At 52.8% G+C, this 18,088-nt stretch overlaps 1 protein-coding gene across 1 annotated transcript; it reads left to right on the forward strand.

Moving 5' to 3' along the window:
* The first annotated feature begins 14,300 nt into the window (after window positions 1-14,300).
* Window positions 14,301-15,553, forward strand: LOC115124045 (urotensin-2 receptor-like). Its single transcript, XM_065005911.1, has 2 exons — window positions 14,301-14,595; window positions 14,713-15,553. The coding sequence occupies exons 1-2, from the start codon at window positions 14,383-14,385 to the stop codon at window positions 15,532-15,534; spliced, it is 1,035 nt and encodes a 344-aa protein (XP_064861983.1). The 5' UTR covers window positions 14,301-14,382; the 3' UTR covers window positions 15,535-15,553.
* The last annotated feature ends 2,535 nt before the right edge of the window (window positions 15,554-18,088 follow it).

Raw genomic sequence — 18,088 nt, forward strand, 5'->3', positions numbered from 1 at the left:
TGTCTCCCAGCAGGATGGGCCTGTCTCCCAGCAGGATGGGCCTGTCTCCCAGCAGGATGGGCCTGTCTCCCAGCAAGATGGGCCTGTCTCCCAGCAGGATGGGCCTGTCTCCCAGCAGGATGGGCCTGTCTCCCAGCGGGTGGGCCTGTCTCCCAGCAAGATGGGCCTGTCTCCCAGCAGGATGGGCCTGTCTCCCAGCAGGATGGGCCTGTCTCCCAGCAGGATGGGCCTGTCTCCCAGCAGGATGGGCCTGTCTCCCAGCGGGTGGGCCTGTCTCCCAGCAAGATGGGCCTGTCTCCCAGCAGGATGGGCCTGTCTCCCAGCAGGATGGGCCTGTCTCCCAGCAGGAATGGCCTGTCTCCCAGCAGGATGGGCCTGTCTCCCAGCAGGTGGGCCTGTCTCCCAGCAGGATGGGCCTGTCTCCCAGCAGGGCCTGTGGGCCTGTCTCCCAGCAAGATGGGCCTGTCTCCCAGCAGGATGGGCCTGTCTCCCAGCAAGATGGGCCTGTCTCCCAGCAGGATGGGCCTGTCTCCCAGCAGGATGGGCCTGTCTCCCAGCAGGATGGGCCTGTCTCCCAGCAAGATGGGCCTGTCTCCCAGCAGGATGGGCCTGTCTCCCAGCAGGATGGGCCTGTCTCCCAGCAGGAATGGGCCTGTCTCCCAGCAGGATGGGCCTGTCTCCCAGCAGGTGGGCCTGTCTCCCAGCAGGATGGGCCTGTCTCCCAGCAGGTGGGCCTGTCTCCCAGCAGGATGGGCCTGTCTCCCAACAGGATGGGCCTGTCTCCCAGCAGGAATGGCCTGTCTCCCAGCAGGATGGGCCTGTCTCCCAGCAGGATGGGCCTGTCTCCCAGCAGGTGGGCCTGTCTCCCAGCAGGAATGGCCTGTCTCCCAGCAGAATGGGCCTGTCTCCCAGCAGGAATGGCCTGTCTCCCAGCAGGATGGGCCTGTCTCCCAGCAAGATGGGCCTGTCTCCCAGCAGGATGGGCCTGTCTCCCAGCAGGATGGGCCTGTCTCCCAGCAGGATGGGCCTGTCTCCCAGCAGGATGGGCCTGTCTCCCAGCAGGATTGGCCTGTCTCCCAGCAGGATGGGCCTGTCTCCCAGCAAGATGGGCCTGTCTCCCAGCAGGAATGGCCTGTCTCCCAGCAGGAATGGCCTGTCTCCCAGCAAGATGGGCCTGTCTCCCAGCAGGATGGGCCTGTCTCCCAGCAGGATGGGCCTGTCTCCCAGCAGGAATGGCCTGTCTCCCAGCAGGATGGGCCTGTCTCCCAGCAGGAATGGCCTGTCTCCCAGCAGGATGGGCCTGTCTCCCAGCAGGTGGGCCTGTCTCCCAGCAAGATGGGCCTGTCTCCCAGCAGGATGGGCCTGTCTCCCAACAGGATGGGCCTGTCTCCCAGCAGGAATGGCCTGTCTCCCAGCAGGATGGGCCTGTCTCCCAGCAGGATGGGCCTGTCTCCCAGCAGGTGGGCCTGTCTCCCAGCAGGAATGGCCTGTCTCCCAGCAGAATGGGCCTGTCTCCCAGCAGGAATGGCCTGTCTCCCAGCAGGATGGGCCTGTCTCCCAGCAAGATGGGCCTGTCTCCCAGCAGAATGGGCCTGTCTCCCAGCAGGATGGGCCTGTCTCCCAGCAGGATGGGCCTGTCTCCCAGCAGGATGGGCCTGTCTCCCAGCAGGATGGGCCTGTCTCCCAGCAGGAATGGGCCTGTCTCCCAGCAGGAATGGGCCTGTCTCCCAGCAAGATGGGCCTGTCTCCCAGCAGGATGGGCCTGTCTCCCAGCAGGATGGGCCTGTCTCCCAGCAGGAATGGCCTGTCTCCCAGCAGGATGGGCCTGTCTCCCAGCAGGTGGGCCTGTCTCCCAGCAGAATGGGCCTGTCTCCCAGCAGGAATGGCCTGTCTCCCAGCAGGATGGGCCTGTCTCCCAGCAGGATGGGCCTGTCTCCCAGCAGAATGGGCCTGTCTCCCAGCAGGAATGGCCTGTCTCCCAGCAGGATGGGCCTGTCTCCCAGCAGAATGGGCCTGTCTCCCAGCAGGATGGGCCTGTCTCCCAGCAGGATGGGCCTGTCTCCCAGCGGGTGGGCCTGTCTCCCAGCGGGTGGGCCTGTCTCCCAGCAAGATGGGCCTGTCTCCCAGCAGGATGGGCCTGTCTCCCAGCAAGATGGGCCTGTCTCCCAGCAGGATGGGCCTGTCTCCCAGCGGGTGGGCCTGTCTCCCAGCAGGATGGGCCTGTCTCCCAGCGGGTGGGCCTGTCTCCCAGCAAGATGGGCCTGTCTCCCAGCAGGATGGGCCTGTCTCCCAGCAAGATGGGCCTGTCTCCCAGCAGGATGGGCCTGTCTCCCAGCAGGATGGGCCTGTCTCCCAGTGGGTGGGCCTGTCTCCCAGCAAGATGGGCCTGTCTCCCAGCAGGATGGGCCTGTCTCCCAGCAGGATGGGCCTGTCTCCCAGCAGGATGGGCCTGTCTCCCAGCAGGATGGGCCTGTCTCCCAGCAGGAATGGCCTGTCTCCCAGCAGGTGGGCCTGTCTCCCAGCAGGATGGGCCTGTCTCCCAGCAGGATGGGCCTGTCTCCCAGCAGGATGGGCCTGTCTCCCAGCAGGAATGGCCTGTCTCCCAGCAGGATGGGCCTGTCTCCCAGCAGGTGGGCCTGTCTCCCAGCAGGATGGGCCTGTCTCCCAGCAGGTGGGCCTGTCTCCCAGCAGGATGGGCCTGTCTCCCAACAGGATGGGCCTGTCTCCCAGCAGGAATGGCCTGTCTCCCAGCAGGATGGGCCTGTCTCCCAGCAGGATGGGCCTGTCTCCCAGCAGGTGGGCCTGTCTCCCAGCAGGAATGGCCTGTCTCCCAGCAGGATGGGCCTGTCTCCCAGCAGGAATGGCCTGTCTCCCAGCAGGATGGGCCTGTCTCCCAGCAGGATGGGCCTGTCTCCCAGCAGGATGGGCCTGTCTCCCAGGATGGGCAGGATGGGCCTGTCTCCCAGCAGGATTGGCCTGTCTCCCAGCAGGATGGGCCTGTCTCCCAGCAAGATGGGCCTGTCTCCCAGCAGGATGGGCCTGTCTCCCAGCAGGAATGGCCTGTCTCCCAGCAAGATGGGCCTGTCTCCCAGCAGGATGGGCCTGTCTCCCAGCAGGATGGGCCTGTCTCCCAGCAGGATGGGCCTGTCTCCCAGCAGGAATGGCCTGTCTCCCAGCAGGATGGGCCTGTCTCCCAGCAGGTGGGCCTGTCTCCCAGCAGGATGGGCCTGTCTCCCAGCAGGATGGGCCTGTCTCCCAGCAGGATGGGCCTGTCTCCCAGCAGGAATGGGCCTGTCTCCCAGCAGGATGGGCCTGTCTCCCAGCAGGATGGGCCTGTCTCCCAGCAGGTGGGCCTGTCTCCCAGCAGGAATGGCCTGTCTCCCAGCAGGATGGGCCTGTCTCCCAGCAGGATGGGCCTGTCTCCCAGCAGGATGGGCCTGTCTCCCAGCAGGATGGGCCTGTCTCCCAGCAGGATGGGCCTGTCTCCCAGCAGGATGGGCCTGTCTCCCAGCAGGATGGGCCTGTCTCCCAGCAGGATGGGCCTGTCTCCCAGCAGGAATGGGCCTGTCTCCCAGCAGGATGGCCTGTCTCCCAGCAGGATGGGCCTGTCTCCCAGCAGAATGGGCCTGTCTCCCAGCAGGATGGGCCTGTCTCCCAGCAGGATGGGCCTGTCTCCCAGCAGGTGGGCCTGTCTCCCAGCAGGATGGGCCTGTCTCCCAGCAGGATGGGCCTGTCTCCCAGCAGGATGGGCCTGTCTCCCAGCAGGATGGGCCTGTCTCCCAGCAGGATGGGCCTGTCTCCCAGCAGGTGGGCCTGTCTCCCAGCAGGATGGGCCTGTCTCCCAGCAGGTGGGCCTGTCTCCCAGCAGGATGGGCCTGTCTCCCAGCAGGATGGGCCTGTCTCCCAGCAGGTGGGCCTGTCTCCCAGCAGGATGGGCCTGTCTCCCAGCAGGATGGGCCTGTCTCCCAGCAGGATGGGCCTGTCTCCCAGCAGGTGGGCCTGTCTCCCAGCAGGATGGGCCTGTCTCCCAGCAGGATGGGCCTGTCTCCCAGCAGGATGGGCCTGTCTCCCAGCAGGATGGGCCTGTCTCCCAGCGGGTGGGCCTGTCTCCCAGCAGGATGGGCCTGTCTCCCAGCAGGATGGGCCTGTCTCCCAGCAGGATGGGCCTGTCTCCCAGCAGGATGGGCCTGTCTCCCAGCAGGATGGGCCTGTCTCCCAGCAGAATGGGCCTGTCTCCCAGCAGGATGGGCCTGTCTCCCAGCAGGATGGGCCTGTCTCCCAACAGGTGGGCCTGTCTCCCAGCAGGAATGGGCCTGTCTCCCAGCAGGATGGGCCTGTCTCCCAGCAGGATGGCCTCTCCCAGCAGGATGGGCCTGTCTCCCAGCAGGTGGGCCTGTCTCCCAGCAGGATGGGCCTGTCTCCCAGCAGGATGGGCCTGTCTCCCAGCAGGATGGGCCTGTCTCCCAGCAGGATGGGCCTGTCTCCCAGCAGGATGGGCCTGTCTCCCAGCAGGATGGGCCTGTCTCCCAGCAGGATGGGCCTGTCTCCCAGCAGGATGGGCCTGTCTCCCAGCGGGTGGGCCTGTCTCCCAGCAGGATGGGCCTGTCTCCCAGCAGGATGGGCCTGTCTCCCAGCAGGATGGGCCTGTCTCCCAGCAGGTGGGCCTGTCTCCCAGCAGGAATGGCCTGTCTCCCAGCAGAATGGGCCTGTCTCCCAGCAGGATGGGCCTGTCTCCCAGCAGGATGGGCCTGTCTCCCGCAGGTGGGCCTGTCTCCCAGCAGGAATGGCCTGTCTCCCAGCAGGATGGGCATGTCTCCCAGCAGGATGGGCCTGTCTCCCAGCAGGTGGGCCTGTCTCCCAGCAGGATGGGCCTGTCTCCCAGCAGGTGGGCCTGTCTCCCAGCAGGATGGGCCTGTCTCCCAGCAGGATGGGCCTGTCTCCCAGCAGCCTGTCTCCCAGCAGGATGGGCCTGTCTCCCAGCGGGTGCGCCTGTCTCCCAGCAGGATGGGCCTGTCTCCCAGCAGGATGGGCCTGTCTCCCAGCAGGTGGGCCTGCACCCACCCAGGCCCACCCGTACCTACGCGCCGGGTTCAATTAAAAGATACATCCCATCATTCAGAACATGCTTCCCCTAAAGATGTGTAATTGGCATTTCCAGCCCAAGGGCAGGCTATGCTTTTTTCTAGGTTGTTTGTCTGGGTGAGTAGAGGGAGGGTGCTTTAGCAACACATAACCACCAGAGAGCAGATGTCAGCCATTTTTGCAATCATCAACAAAGTGCTTGCAGCAACCAAGGTTTGGGCTTATTTTTATTTTTTACCCCTTTTTCTCCCCAATTAGTAGTTACAGTCTTGTCCCATCACTGCAACTCCCGTACGGATTTGGGAGAGGTGGCTGGCTACAACACAGCCTGGGATTGAACCCGGGTCTATAGTGTAGCCTCAAGCACTACGATGCATTGCCTTAGACTGCTGCGCCAATTGGGAGGTTGACGTTTGGGATTTAGATTATGCATGATAGTATAAACTACCCAACAGGGAATCTAAGCACTATTTCCCTCTGCCTTAGGAGAAAATGCCATTTATTTGACCATTTTCATGTAGCTTATTTCAGAGTATAAGGGTTTATTTTTTGTGATAGTCAAGTGATTTGACATTAAATATATTGCATCCTACACCAATACTATTATTATTACATAACTATTACATTAAAATGATCATAATAGATAGTTAAACTAAAGTTACATTGAATAAATGCTTTATAACCCTCTCAGCATCTGGGAGAAAGAAGACAAGACGGATATGTCCAATACTTCCACTGATCTGCTCATCACAGTGATGGAGACCATCTCCCTCCTCTGCAGTAAGACCTTGGCTGGAGAGATAACATTTCACATGGGCTGATCTGGGACAAAGAGATTCAGGCCCAGTAACAGTTTCCAGATTTGGTCATGGTCACAGAATGTCCAAATCAAATGCTCCAGGATTCAGGAGGAGGAGGAGAGACCATTTTGGTTCAATCTGTGCCTGTCAAAAGAGACTAGAAACATCATATATAAGTGATTCAGAGGCGCAGGTTAAACTGTTCCTCCCTTAGAGCAGCCATCAGCAGTTCATATGACTCCTGTGGGATGCCACATCCAACACGATCTCACAAACTCACTGCTATATATGATGTTCGTCCAAAAGACACAAACATCGATTTGCGAGGCTGCAGTCAAAGTCCGATACTGCTGTCAACCTTTCTTCAGAGTTACTCACATCACTGTTACTCTGACTACATGGGACAGTAGCAATTGAGGGGGGAAAAGAACTACCAATGCGGAGGTAACTCTTCCTGTGCCATAAAGATCTAGACCTATTGGCAGAGGCCAGTCTCGCTGAAAGAAATATTGGCATCTGTTGTGCTGGTAAATGACAACACAATAAAGCCAAAACAACTCTTGCTCTGTGGATTAGTGAAAGTGAAACATCTTGTTTAGAGTCCTACATAGGCCTGTGTGCGGAGAGGGATCAATAACTCATCACGAGCGTGGCTAATCAGCCGGAAGAAACAACCGTTTGTCACGCAGAAAAGATGTCCGCCCATTTAATTATTAGTATGGGAAGCTGGCCAAACGGTGGGCAATTTGTCAGTCAGTCGTTGAGAAACAGGAATAAATGAATTAACATAATGAAGGTATAGCAGAAGGACAGCACGAGAAGCCGGAGGTGATTATTTGGTGTATTTCAATTTCTGTCATGACAGGCTACTAAAGTTACATCCCTTGTAACTACCGCTCACAGATGCTGATATATAGAAAAATAAAAACTGTTTTTCCAAGGAGAGTGTGATTCCAAGCTCAGTTTGAGTGTGATTCCAAGCTCAGTTTGAGTGTGATTCCAAGCTCAGTTTGAGTGGGATTTCAAGCTCAGTTTGAGTGTGATTCCAAGCTCAGTTTGAGTGTGATTCCAAGCTCAGTTATGTTTTCATAGTCATAACCTCTGGAACTCTCAGCAGTAGTCTACAGAGACACGTCAGAAGGATTGTGGGTCACATGGAAGGCTTCACACCTGACTTACATCAGAGCAATACGGAGGAATTACATACATCAGACACACACCTGACTTACATCAGAGCAATACAGATTAATTACATACATCAGACACACACCTGACTTACATCAGAACAATACAGATGAATTACATACATCAGACACACACCTGACTTACATCAGAACAATACGGATGAATTACATCAGAACAATACAGATGAATTACATACATCAGACACACACCTGACTTACATCAGAGCAATACAGATGAATTACATACATCAGACACACACCTGACTTACATCAGAACAATACAGATGAATTACATACATCAGACACACACCTGACTTACATCAGAACAACACGGATGACTGTTGGCTGATCTGGACACATCTCTGAAGTCACATCTCTGAATGAGGTTATTCTTCGTCCCTCAAATGTTCATTGAAACAACTGTAGACTAGGTTAAGATGCCGCAGTCATAGCTCAAGTGCATGTAATTAGAGATTACACCAGACAGGACTGTCATGTGAACAGAGATCGATGGGCTGGATTGTACCACAGAAGAAAACACGCCGCATACCATCTCAGATGAACTTCCCTTCTCATCCCCCCTTCTCTCCATTTCACCCCTCTTTCCCCCAAGTTGTCCTTCTCAATTTTCTCCTCATTTGTCTGAGTCAACATTGACCTCTAAATTCTCTCACCTAACTGCTTGGGTTCTCAAGTGGACAGAGATAGAGAGAAAGATAGAGATGAAGGGGTATGGAACCCTCTTTCTCTCTATCTCTGAGCACCCAGAGCTCACTGCTCTTTCCCGTCTTTGGCCTTTCCTTCTACCTTTCTTCATCCCTGTCTATATACACTGTATCTCTATTTCAGTCCATTGTTCTGTTTGTATCGGAGCAAGCCTATGTCCCTGTACCCCTCCTAGCCCCTCTCCCTCCAGCTTCTCCCGCCCCTAGCCCCTCTCTCTCCAGCTTCTCCCGCCCCTAGTCCCTCTCCCTCCTCGCCCCTCTCCCTCCTAGCCCCTCTCCCTCCTAGCCCCTCTCCCACCTAGCCCCTCTCCCTCCAGCTTCTCCCGCCCCTAGCCCCTCTCCCTCCTAGCCCCTCTCTCTCCAGCTTCTCCCGCCCCTAGTCCCTCTCCCTCCTAGCCCCTCTCCTCCAGCTTCTCCCACCTAGCCCCTCTCCCTCCTAGCTCCTCTCCCACCTAGCCCCTCTCCCTCCAGTTTCTCCCGCCCCTAGCCCCTCTCCCTCCTAGCCCCTCTCTCTCCAGCTTCTCCCGCCCCTAGTCCCTCTCCCTCCTAGCCCCTCTCCCTCCAGCTTCTCCCACCTAGCCCCTCTCCCTCCTAGCTCCTCTCCCACCTAGCCCCTCTCCCTCCAGCTTCTCCCGCCACTAGCCCCTCTCCCTCCTAGCCCCTCTCTCTCCAGCTTCTCCCGCCCCTAGTCCCTCTCCCTCCTAGCCCCTCTCCCTCCAGCTTCTCCCACCTAGCCCCTCTCCCTCCTAGCTCCTCTCCCTACTAGCTCCTCTCCCACCTAGCCCCTCTCCCTCCAGCTTCTCCCACCTAGCCCCTCTCCCTCCTAGCCCCTCTCCCTCCTAGCTCCTCCCACCTAGCCCCTCTCCCTCCAGCTTCTCCCGCCCCTAGCCCCTCTCCCTCCTAGCCCCTCTCCCACCTAGCCCCTCTCCCTCCAGCTTCTCCCGCCCCTAGTCCCTCTCCCTCCAGCTTCTCCCACCTAGCCCCTCTCCCTCCTAGCTCCTCTCCCACCTAGCCCCTCTCTCTCAGCTTCTCCCGCCCCTAGTCCCTCTCCCTCCAGCTTCTCCCACCTAGCCCCTCTCCCTCCTAGCCCCTCTCCCTCCTAGCTCCTCTCCCACCTAGCCCCTCTCTCTCCAGCTTCTCCCGCCCCTAGTCCCTCTCCCTCCTAGCCCCTCTCCCTCTAGCTTCTCCCGCCCCTAGCCCCTCTCCCTCCTAGCCCCTCTCCCTCCAGCTTCTCCTGTCCCTAGCCCCTCTCCCTCCAGGTTCTCCCCCAACTAGCCCCTCTCCCTCCAGCTTCTCCCGCCTCTAGCCGCTCTCTCTCCAGCTTCTCCCCCAGCCCCTCTCCCCCTAACCCTCTCCTCCTTCTTTGGCATGCCCGTGCCAGGTATTTGTTCGAATTCCTCACACCCTGCGGGGCTAGGTATGTCCCTCCACCCTCTCTCTCTCTACTTCTCGTCTTTACGACCTGTCTCAGTCGGTCTTGCTAACACATGTATGGGACATCAAGACCAGACCTCAGCATTGGTATCACATACAGTAATCATGCTAAGAGGCGTACAGTGCACAGGTTAATACTCAATAAGTACCACACACAACCAGGTCAATGTGGCTGAGTTGCTAGGGGCATAGTGGTGCTGGCAGACCCAAGATGGTGGTTTCAATCCCCGTGCACAAGCCTGAATGTGAGTTAGAAGTTTCTTCTATGCTTAATGACCAAATCATTGTTATTTGAACTTGTTTCTGACATGGAAATATGTTGTTAGAGGCACTGGCTGCCTTACTGTAATTCAGAATTCAGAGATCCCACTACCATATAAAGCTGTGTGTGTGTGTGTGTGTGTGTGTGTGTGTGTGTGTGTGTGTGTGTGTGTGTGTGTGTGTGTGTGTGTGTGTGTGTGTAGTATTGACATTGGGCTGTAGTTGAAGTGCGTTAGTTATTGCAGCGCTCCCCGAAATGCCAGCAAATAAGGACGTCTCACTGGTGTGTCAGCACGTCTGTCCGTCTGCCTCCTGTCCTGTTCTGGTCTGTTTCACTGGAAAGCCTCATGAGTCACACATTTTTACTGGAAGATACTGGAACTAACACGCATATCAAGACCAGTGAGTTTGTGTAATCTAGATACTTATTCACAGTATGTTGCGGCAGAACGTTGCTGATTGTAGTTCTGTCTGTTGGATTGGCTGGTGCAATTGAGGATTGATTCCTTTTGGAGTCGATAAAGTTACATTTTTACATTTAAATCATTTAGCAGATGCTCTTATCCAGAGCAATTTACAGGAGCAATTAGGGTTAAGTGCCTTGCTGAAGGGCACGTCAACATAATTTCCCCACCTTGTTGGCACTGTGATTCGAACCAGCAACCTTTCCGTTACTCACCCAACTCTCTATCCGCTAGGCTGCCTGCCGCCCTTTACCTTATCTTAATCAGCCCCAATTGATTAAGACTATTCTCCTGCTTCATCGTGACTCTTACTGGAAGGTGTTCAGTAAACCCTAGTAACGTAATGTCTGTAATGAAGAATGTACAATTTAGTTAATTCATAGCAACAATGCTTGTACAATATGTATTGTAGTCTAGTGTACTCACCATTGGTTTTGTTCTTGTGTTGTTCATTTTTGTGTCATGTTGTTATAAAGTAATTAAGCCTACTGTTTATTGCACTGGCAGGAGAAATATTGCATAATTCATTTCAAAGTGATTCACTGATTCACAGTGAATAGTATTAGTATGTCTTGGCCTAGGCTATGAGGGAGCCAGATACTGTATTTTAAAAACATTTTATTTAACCTTTATTTAACTAGGCAAGTCAGTTAAGAACAAATTCTTATTTACAATGAAGGTCTACCCCGGCCAAACACTCCCTTAACCCAGGCGACGCAGGGCCAAACCCTCCCTTAACCCAGGCGACGCAGGGCCAAACCCTCCCTTAACCCAGGCGACGCAGGGCCAAACCCTCCCTTAACCCAGGCGACGCAGGGCCAAACCCTCCCTTAACCCAGGCCCTCCCTTAACCCAGGCGACGCAGGGCCAAACCCTCCCTTAACCCAGGCGACGCAGGGCCAAACCCCCTCCCTTAACCCAGGCGACGCAGGGCCAAACCCTCCCTTAACCCAGGCGACGCCCAGGGCCAAACCCTCCCTTAGGGCCAAACCCTCCCTTAACCCAGGCGACGCAGGGCCAAACCCTCCCTTAACCCAGGCGGCGCAGGGCCAAACCCTCCCTTAACCCAGGCGACGCAGGGCCAAATCCTCCCTTAACCCAGGCGACGCAGGGCCAAACCCTCCCTTAACCCAGGCGACGCAGGGCCAAACCCTCCCTTAACCCAGGCGACGCAGGGCCAAACCCTCCCTTAACCCAGGCGACGCAGGGCCAAACCCTCCCTTAACCCAGGCGACGCAGGGCCAATTGTGCGCCGCCCTATGGGACATTTAAGTATTTGTAGTAATATAACATCCTATATAAAATAAACTAGCTTTTTATTTCAGTAAAGGGTTCGTAAGATAAATATTTATTTGGCTTTAAAAGGGATGTTCTTGATCTCTTAATTGAAAGGTTTGTATTAGTTTTACCCTCCAACAGTAATCTCTTTGCTGAGTCATCTCATCAGAATGCCAGATCCCCAACTTATTCCTCCTCTTGGAATCACAGCTGAGACCAAAGCATCCAGCTGATACAAATCTATAATGATATACTTTATGGAGAACTTTTAACATTTAGACATCATGGTAATACATCCCTGATTCATTGGCATCTGCAATGTACTGCAGTCTGATTTTCAGATACCATTTATGGTCAAATACTTAAATTTTGTGGGGAAATCTTTCCAGGACGTTTATCTGGACCTGGCTCAAAAATATTGAACCTATTATATCAAAATATAGCATTTTCACACACATGATCATGCAACAACACTGTTCAACCCTCACCTTTTCTTTCCAGCAAATACAACTCATCTCAAAACGCACATAGTAACACAAGAAAAGCCCAAGTCAAGTGTAACGGAGCCCGTTATGTTGACCATAATATGAAGTGTTATGTGAGGCTGTAACTACAGAACACTTCATATGAACCTAAAGTATTGAAAGACACTCATTCAAGCAAGCAATGTTACATTTCCAAATCTATTCATTATTTCAATTTAGAATAGAAGAAATATGATCTAGATATGCATTAGGGAAGCTTGAAGAGTGTCCAAACTTCCACCATTTGACAATAACCATTTACTGTAAGTACTTGATTATAGGCTGCATGAATGACAGCTAGAATAGTTACATTAACCACGACCTTTAATAACTGACTAATAGAACCAGATGTCCAATACAAAAAATAAAACAAACCACAACAAATGTTCAGCCAAAGTATGGAACTCTATGTGCCACTAATATATGAGTGATGGGTGAAAGACCTCTCTCTCTCTCTCTCATTCTCTCCCTCTTAACGCTGTGAGCGTGCCTGTTTCTCCTCCTTCCCCTCCCGCGGCCTCGTAGACACACCAGAGACTGGGCCGAGGGGGCGAGAGCCACACTATGAGGAGGGAGAGGAGAGGAAACATAGCATAGCGAGGCACAAAGTTAGGAGGAACAGCTTCAGATCCAACAACCATCACCTGTCTGACAACGAATAATAAAGAATTGAGGATATCTATTTTTTCTATAGACAAAAACTGGACCAACTATAGGCCTCTGTGGATTTTTGAATGGAAACTGAATCGGACATTCAGACAAATTAAATGGATGATGATGTTATTTGCAACTACCGGAATTGGATTGAATAAGGTAAAGACAACTCAACAGATTATATAGCCTACTTCAAAAAGGTGTATTTGTTGTCTTGGCTAGAGCAGTCTGTAATAAAGAGCTCTGGTCTTGGATATCCACTTCTGTGGAAGAATTGTCTAATGCTGGGTGGATACGCTACCCATTCATCTGACCATTTAGCCTAAATGATTATTATCAATAATTAACAAGTCATCATTAGGCCTACTCTACTCTTCAGTCTGTCTTTTCAGTTATGTTTATGTCACTGTGTTTACCGTAGGCCGAGGCCTGTTTGTCAGCATTTTTATTACATTCAAACGTCATTTATAGTCTCTGACTAAATGTTATATTTGGAGCTTGCACCAAATATTTTCACAAAATAATACCTGTCACCTACATTTAGAAGACGTAGCCTAATCGTTTTAGATTTTGATGTGGTAGTCTTGGCCTAACATTTTTAGAAAGAAAAATGAGGCAAAAAATATTAAATATCTAAGTAACAATCTAAGGAAAGAAACCTCCAGGAAAAATGCAACAGTCTGAATGAAATGTCCATTTGTTAGAGATATTATTTTAGGGGGCACATTAAACCCGTGGGACATGGGCCACAGCGGGAGTTCGACAGGCCCTCTACAGTTCAACAGTAGCTCTTAACCCCGGTACTGGCAGAGCCAACATGTGTCATAGGCTTTTTTTCGGCACTCTAGTTTTACCCCTCGATCTGCTTTGACGTTACCGCGTACAATTACAATCACTACAATTACCACTACACCGAGAGCTATAGGTTAGGTTGGATAGGTTATTTGGATTCGCCTATAGGAAACCATGTTGCAAACAAGTCTATACTTATGTGTTTATAACCATTATTAACTTATTATAATTAGCCTAATGTAGATATCGCAATGTTTTGTTTAATGAAACAGTGGGTTTCAACCCTCATTTTATGCCCTAATAAATCACCGATTGTCAAACAAAACATGATATTTTACTGCCAACAACATGGGTTCTCTCTGTCTCCTGCCTTGCTCTTCCTATCCTCAGCCACAGCGGTGTAGCAAGTCGATGGAATTTCATAAACTGGTGAGGAATATGTTCTGATAAGTTGAACATGTGGTGACAGCTTGACGCCGGAGTCTCTGCATTCTCGTGCCCCCGGTGCGCAAATGTGCACGTAGACAGAAATCTGGAAAGGGCCGAAAACGCGTCAGCTTACTTGCCTCATGTTCAACTTCATGAGGCGCGCGGAGAACATTTGTATGCGTCGGTTCCACATTTCGTTTCGTGCCATGCAATTGTTGTCCACAACCAGCGGTGCGACCTTAACAGGAGTGCAGGGGGTTCATCAGTAAATTTATGATCTACAACTGTCTCTACACCCCTACACAGAAAAGCCAGTGTGAAAAAAAGCACCATAAACGTATCTAGAATTGAAGCTTTGCCAATGTGAAAAAAAGCACCATAAACGTATCTAGAATTGAAGCTTTGCCAATACAACGACTTTGCCTTTCTAAAATGCCTGTTACTACACAAATACAATACATTGACAGAACATTCATCCATGTGCCAAATCATTAAATGCTGTAGATGCTTTTCAGAGGGCCATTTTCTGTGTTTCAATGCTAATACATATAACTTTCTCCTCTCCCATTTCCCTTTCTCAACCATGCTCCCCATCTCCTTTGTCTACCCCCCCCCCCACTCTTACCATTGTCCACCACCAAAACCCTCCCATCTAGCCAAGTGGAATCAAAATAATAGTTCCTCTCCCTCTGACATTTATATAAACTTAGCTAACCTCCACACCACCACCATTTCAGAAGTCTCAACTAAAAAGTATGGATTTCTCTAGCTCCCTGCCTCCCTCACCTTCTCCATTATACACCTCCCCCTTCATCCCCAACTCCTCCTTCCCCTCCGCCTCTCCATACATCTCTCCTTCCCCCAGCCTGGCCTCAACCGCTCTCTTCTGCTCCCTCCTGTCCCTCCTGGCTCTCCTGGGCATTGGGGGGAACCTCTACACCATGGGTCTCCTCATCAGACGCAGGAGAGGCAGGAGGAGGCGAGGGTGTTCTAGCTGCTGTTTAGGAGGGAGAGGAGTACCGTTACCATCCTGCCTCTCCTCCTCTCCCCCCTCCCTCTCCCCTTCCTCCTCTCCCACCTCCTCTTCCTCCACCTCCCTCCATCTCCAGGTGCTGAGTCTAGCTCTGGCGGACCTCCTCTACCTCTTCACGGCTCCCTTCATCGTGTACGACAGCTTGGCGGCTGACTGGGCGTTTGGGGAGCTGGGCTGTCGCCTCCTCTTCAGCCTGGACCTGATCACCCTGCACGCCTCCATCTACACCCTCACCGCCATGAGTCTGGACCGCTATCGGGCTGTGGCCAACCCCCTGGCCACCTCGTCCTCCCCCTCCTCTGGGCTGCTCCGTGTGGCCCTGGCCTGGGGCCTGGCGGTGGCCCTCAGCCTGCCCATGATGATCACCCTCCACCTGGAGAACGGAGACGACGGACAGCTGTGTGTCCCTGCCTGGGACGAGCAGAGCTCCAAAGTGTATATGAGCGTGCTGTTCTGTACCAGTATGATAGGGCCGGGGCTGGCCATCGGGGCGCTGTATGCTACTCTGGGCCGTCTCTACTGGGTGTCCCAGACCCAGCCCTGGGCCAGTGGTAGTGGGGGTAGCACGTCCTACCCTCCGCGGGCCCCAAGGCCCAAGGTCCTTCTCCTCATCCTGGGGATAGTTCTGGCCTTCTGGGCCTGTTTCTTGCCCTTCTGGGTGTGGCAGCTGCTGCCGCTATACCGGCCCGACATGCTGCGGACAGTACCGGTGGGTACCCAGGTGACGGTGAACCGGATCCTAACGGGGCTGACGTACGGGAACTCTTGCGTGAACCCATTCTTCTACACGCTGCTCACAGGGGGGAAACGACGGAGGAACAGGCAGACACCGACGTCAGCAAATCAGCTCTGCCGCAAGAGCAGTCCGCAGTAGTGTTCGTGACAACACAGACAGTCCGGTATAATAGACTGCTCTGGGGGCTGGTGGGGGGGGGGGGGGGGGGCTGCTTACAAACTGTCCGATTCAAACACCCCCGTCTCCCCCTGAAATATCAAAGGGCATTTCACTGTGTGATTGTTACTTCATAAGGACTATATTAAAGACAGCACTTTATATGCACGGATGTGACTGGACCATATTTCCTTTTTGGAGATTAAAAATGTGACGGGCTGAGCGAAAATACATCCACATACGGGCCATGAGTGGAGTATGACAACAGGGAAGCAGCGTTTGTGTGTTCTGTTATCATTTAGGGGGCTTTAGTGGAACCGTGCATTTACAGTAGAATGACGACGCACTTCTATCAGTCTGGAAGGCCAGAAAAGGTTTTGCTTTTGAACAGCAACTGATTGTCACTGGCCATGACATATTTGGAGATTTTTCTTTAAAAAGTTGTTTATTGACACAGAGACTGATGTTTGAGGGGGTAGAGAGGACCTCGTGTCACGGACCCTTAACGTTTGATATGCACCCCTAAAGTCAGACGTTTTTTTATTAGCAATACCTGCATGTTGGGTTTGGACTTTTATTTTGTCATGAACTCTGCAATGCTTTGCATGGTGACGATGACGCCTGTATTTATATCCAGTTTGGTGTGTATAATATGATATAATATATCAAATAAAAACATGCTTTATATACTAGAGTCTATGTCACGGGTTTTTTGTTCCCTAGAGGAGAGGATGTGTTCCTCTTGACCCCTCAGAAAAGAACACAACATAACTGAAAATACAGATCTCATACCCACGGTTTTATGGTATTTATGACAATAGCAGACGAGGGGAGAGAAAGAGAGATGGCCAGAGAGAGAGAGACAGTGAGAAAAAGAGGGATTGCCAGAGAGAGAGAGACTGAGAAAAAGAGGGATGGCCAGAGAGAGAGAGAGAGAGAGACAGTGAGAAAAAGAGGGATGGCCAGAGAGAGAGAGACAGTGAGAAAAAGAGGGATGGCCAGAGAGAGAGAGAGAGAGAGACAGTGAGAAAAAGAGGGATGGCCAGAGAGAGAGAGAGACAGTGAGAGAAAGAGGGATGGCCAGAGAGAGAGAGACAGTGAGAAAAAGAGGGATGGCCAGAGAGAGAGAGAGAGAGACAGTGAGAAAAAGAGGGATGGCCAGAGAGAGAGAGAGACAGTGAGAGAAAGAGGGATGGCCAGAGAGAGAGAGACAGTGAGAGAAAGAGGGATGGCCAGAGAGAGAGAGACAGTGAGAAAAAGAGGGATGGCCAGAGAGAGAGAGACAGTGAGAAAAAGAGGGATGCCCAGAGAGAGAGAGAGAGAGACAGTGAGAAAAAGAGGGATGGCCAGAGAGAGAGAGAGAGAGAGACAGTGAGAAAAAGAGGGATGGCCAGAGAGAGAGAGACAGTGAGAAAAAGAGGGATGGCCAGAGAGAGAGAGAGAGAGACAGTGAGAAAAAGAGGGATGGCCAGAGAGAGAGAGACAGTGAGAGAAAGAGGGATGGCCAGAGAGAGAGAGACAGTGAGAGAAAGAGGGATGGCCAGAGAGAGAGAGACAGTGAGAAAAAGAGGGATGGCCAGAGAGAGAGAGACAGTGAGAAAAAGAGGGATGGCCAGAGAGAGTGAACAAAGAGATGTAGAGGGATGGCCAGAGAGAGAGAGAGTCAGTGAGAGAAAGAGAGATGGCCAGAGAGAGAGAGACAGTGAGAAAAAGAGGGATTGCCAGAGAGAGAGAGAGAGACTGAGAAAAAGAGGGATGGCCAGAGAGAGAGAGAGAGAGACAGTGAGAAAAAGAGGGATGGCCAGAGAGAGAGACAGTGAGAAAAAGAGGGATGCCCAGAGAGAGAGAGAGACAGTGAGAAAAAGAGGGATGGCCAGAGAGAGAGAGAGAGAGAGAGACAGTGAGAAAAAGAGGGATGGCCAGAGAGAGAGAGACAGTGAGAAAAAGAGGGATGGCCAGAGAGAGAGAGAGACAGTGAGAAAAAGAGGGATGGCCAGAGAGAGAGAGAGACAGTGAGAAAAAGAGGGATGGCCAGAGAGAGAGAGAGACAGTGAGAAAAAGAGGGATGGCCAGAGAGAGAGAGAGACAGTAAGAGAAAGAGGGATGGCCAGAGAGAGAGAGACAGTGAGAAAAAGAGGGATGGCCAGAGAGAGAGAGACAGTGAGAAAGAGGGATGGCCAGAGAGAGTGAGCAAAGAGATGTAGAGGGATGGCCAGAGAGAGAGTCAGTGAGAGAAAGAGGGATGGCCAGAGAGAGAGACAGTGAGAAAAAGAGGGATGGCCAGAGAGAGAGAGACAGTGAGAAAAAGAGGGATGGCCAGAGAGAGAGAGACAGTGAGAAAAAGAGGGATGGCCAGAGAGAGAGAGACAGTGAGAAAAAGAGGGATGGCTAGAGAGAGAGAGAGAGACAGTGAGAAAAAGAGGGATGGCCAGAGAGAGAGAGAGAGAGACAGTGAGAAAAAGAGGGATGGCCAAAGAGAGAGAGAGACAGTGAGAAAAAGAGGGATGGCCAGAGAGAGAGAGACAGTGAGAAAAAG

Source organism: Oncorhynchus nerka, linkage group LG3, assembly GCF_034236695.1.
Source record: "Oncorhynchus nerka isolate Pitt River linkage group LG3, Oner_Uvic_2.0, whole genome shotgun sequence".
Lineage (NCBI taxonomy): Eukaryota > Metazoa > Chordata > Actinopteri > Salmoniformes > Salmonidae > Oncorhynchus > Oncorhynchus nerka.

Bases quoted from the DNA above. Each gene is read 5' to 3' on its own strand.
- LOC115124045 (XM_065005911.1), top strand. From the start codon at position 14,383: ATGGATTTCTCTAGCTCCCTGCCTCCCTCACCTTCTCCATTATACACC. The intron at 14,596-14,712 runs GGCAGGAGGAGG...CCCACCTCCTCT, and splicing joins TCCTCATCAGACGCAGGAGA to TCCTCCACCTCCCTCCATCT.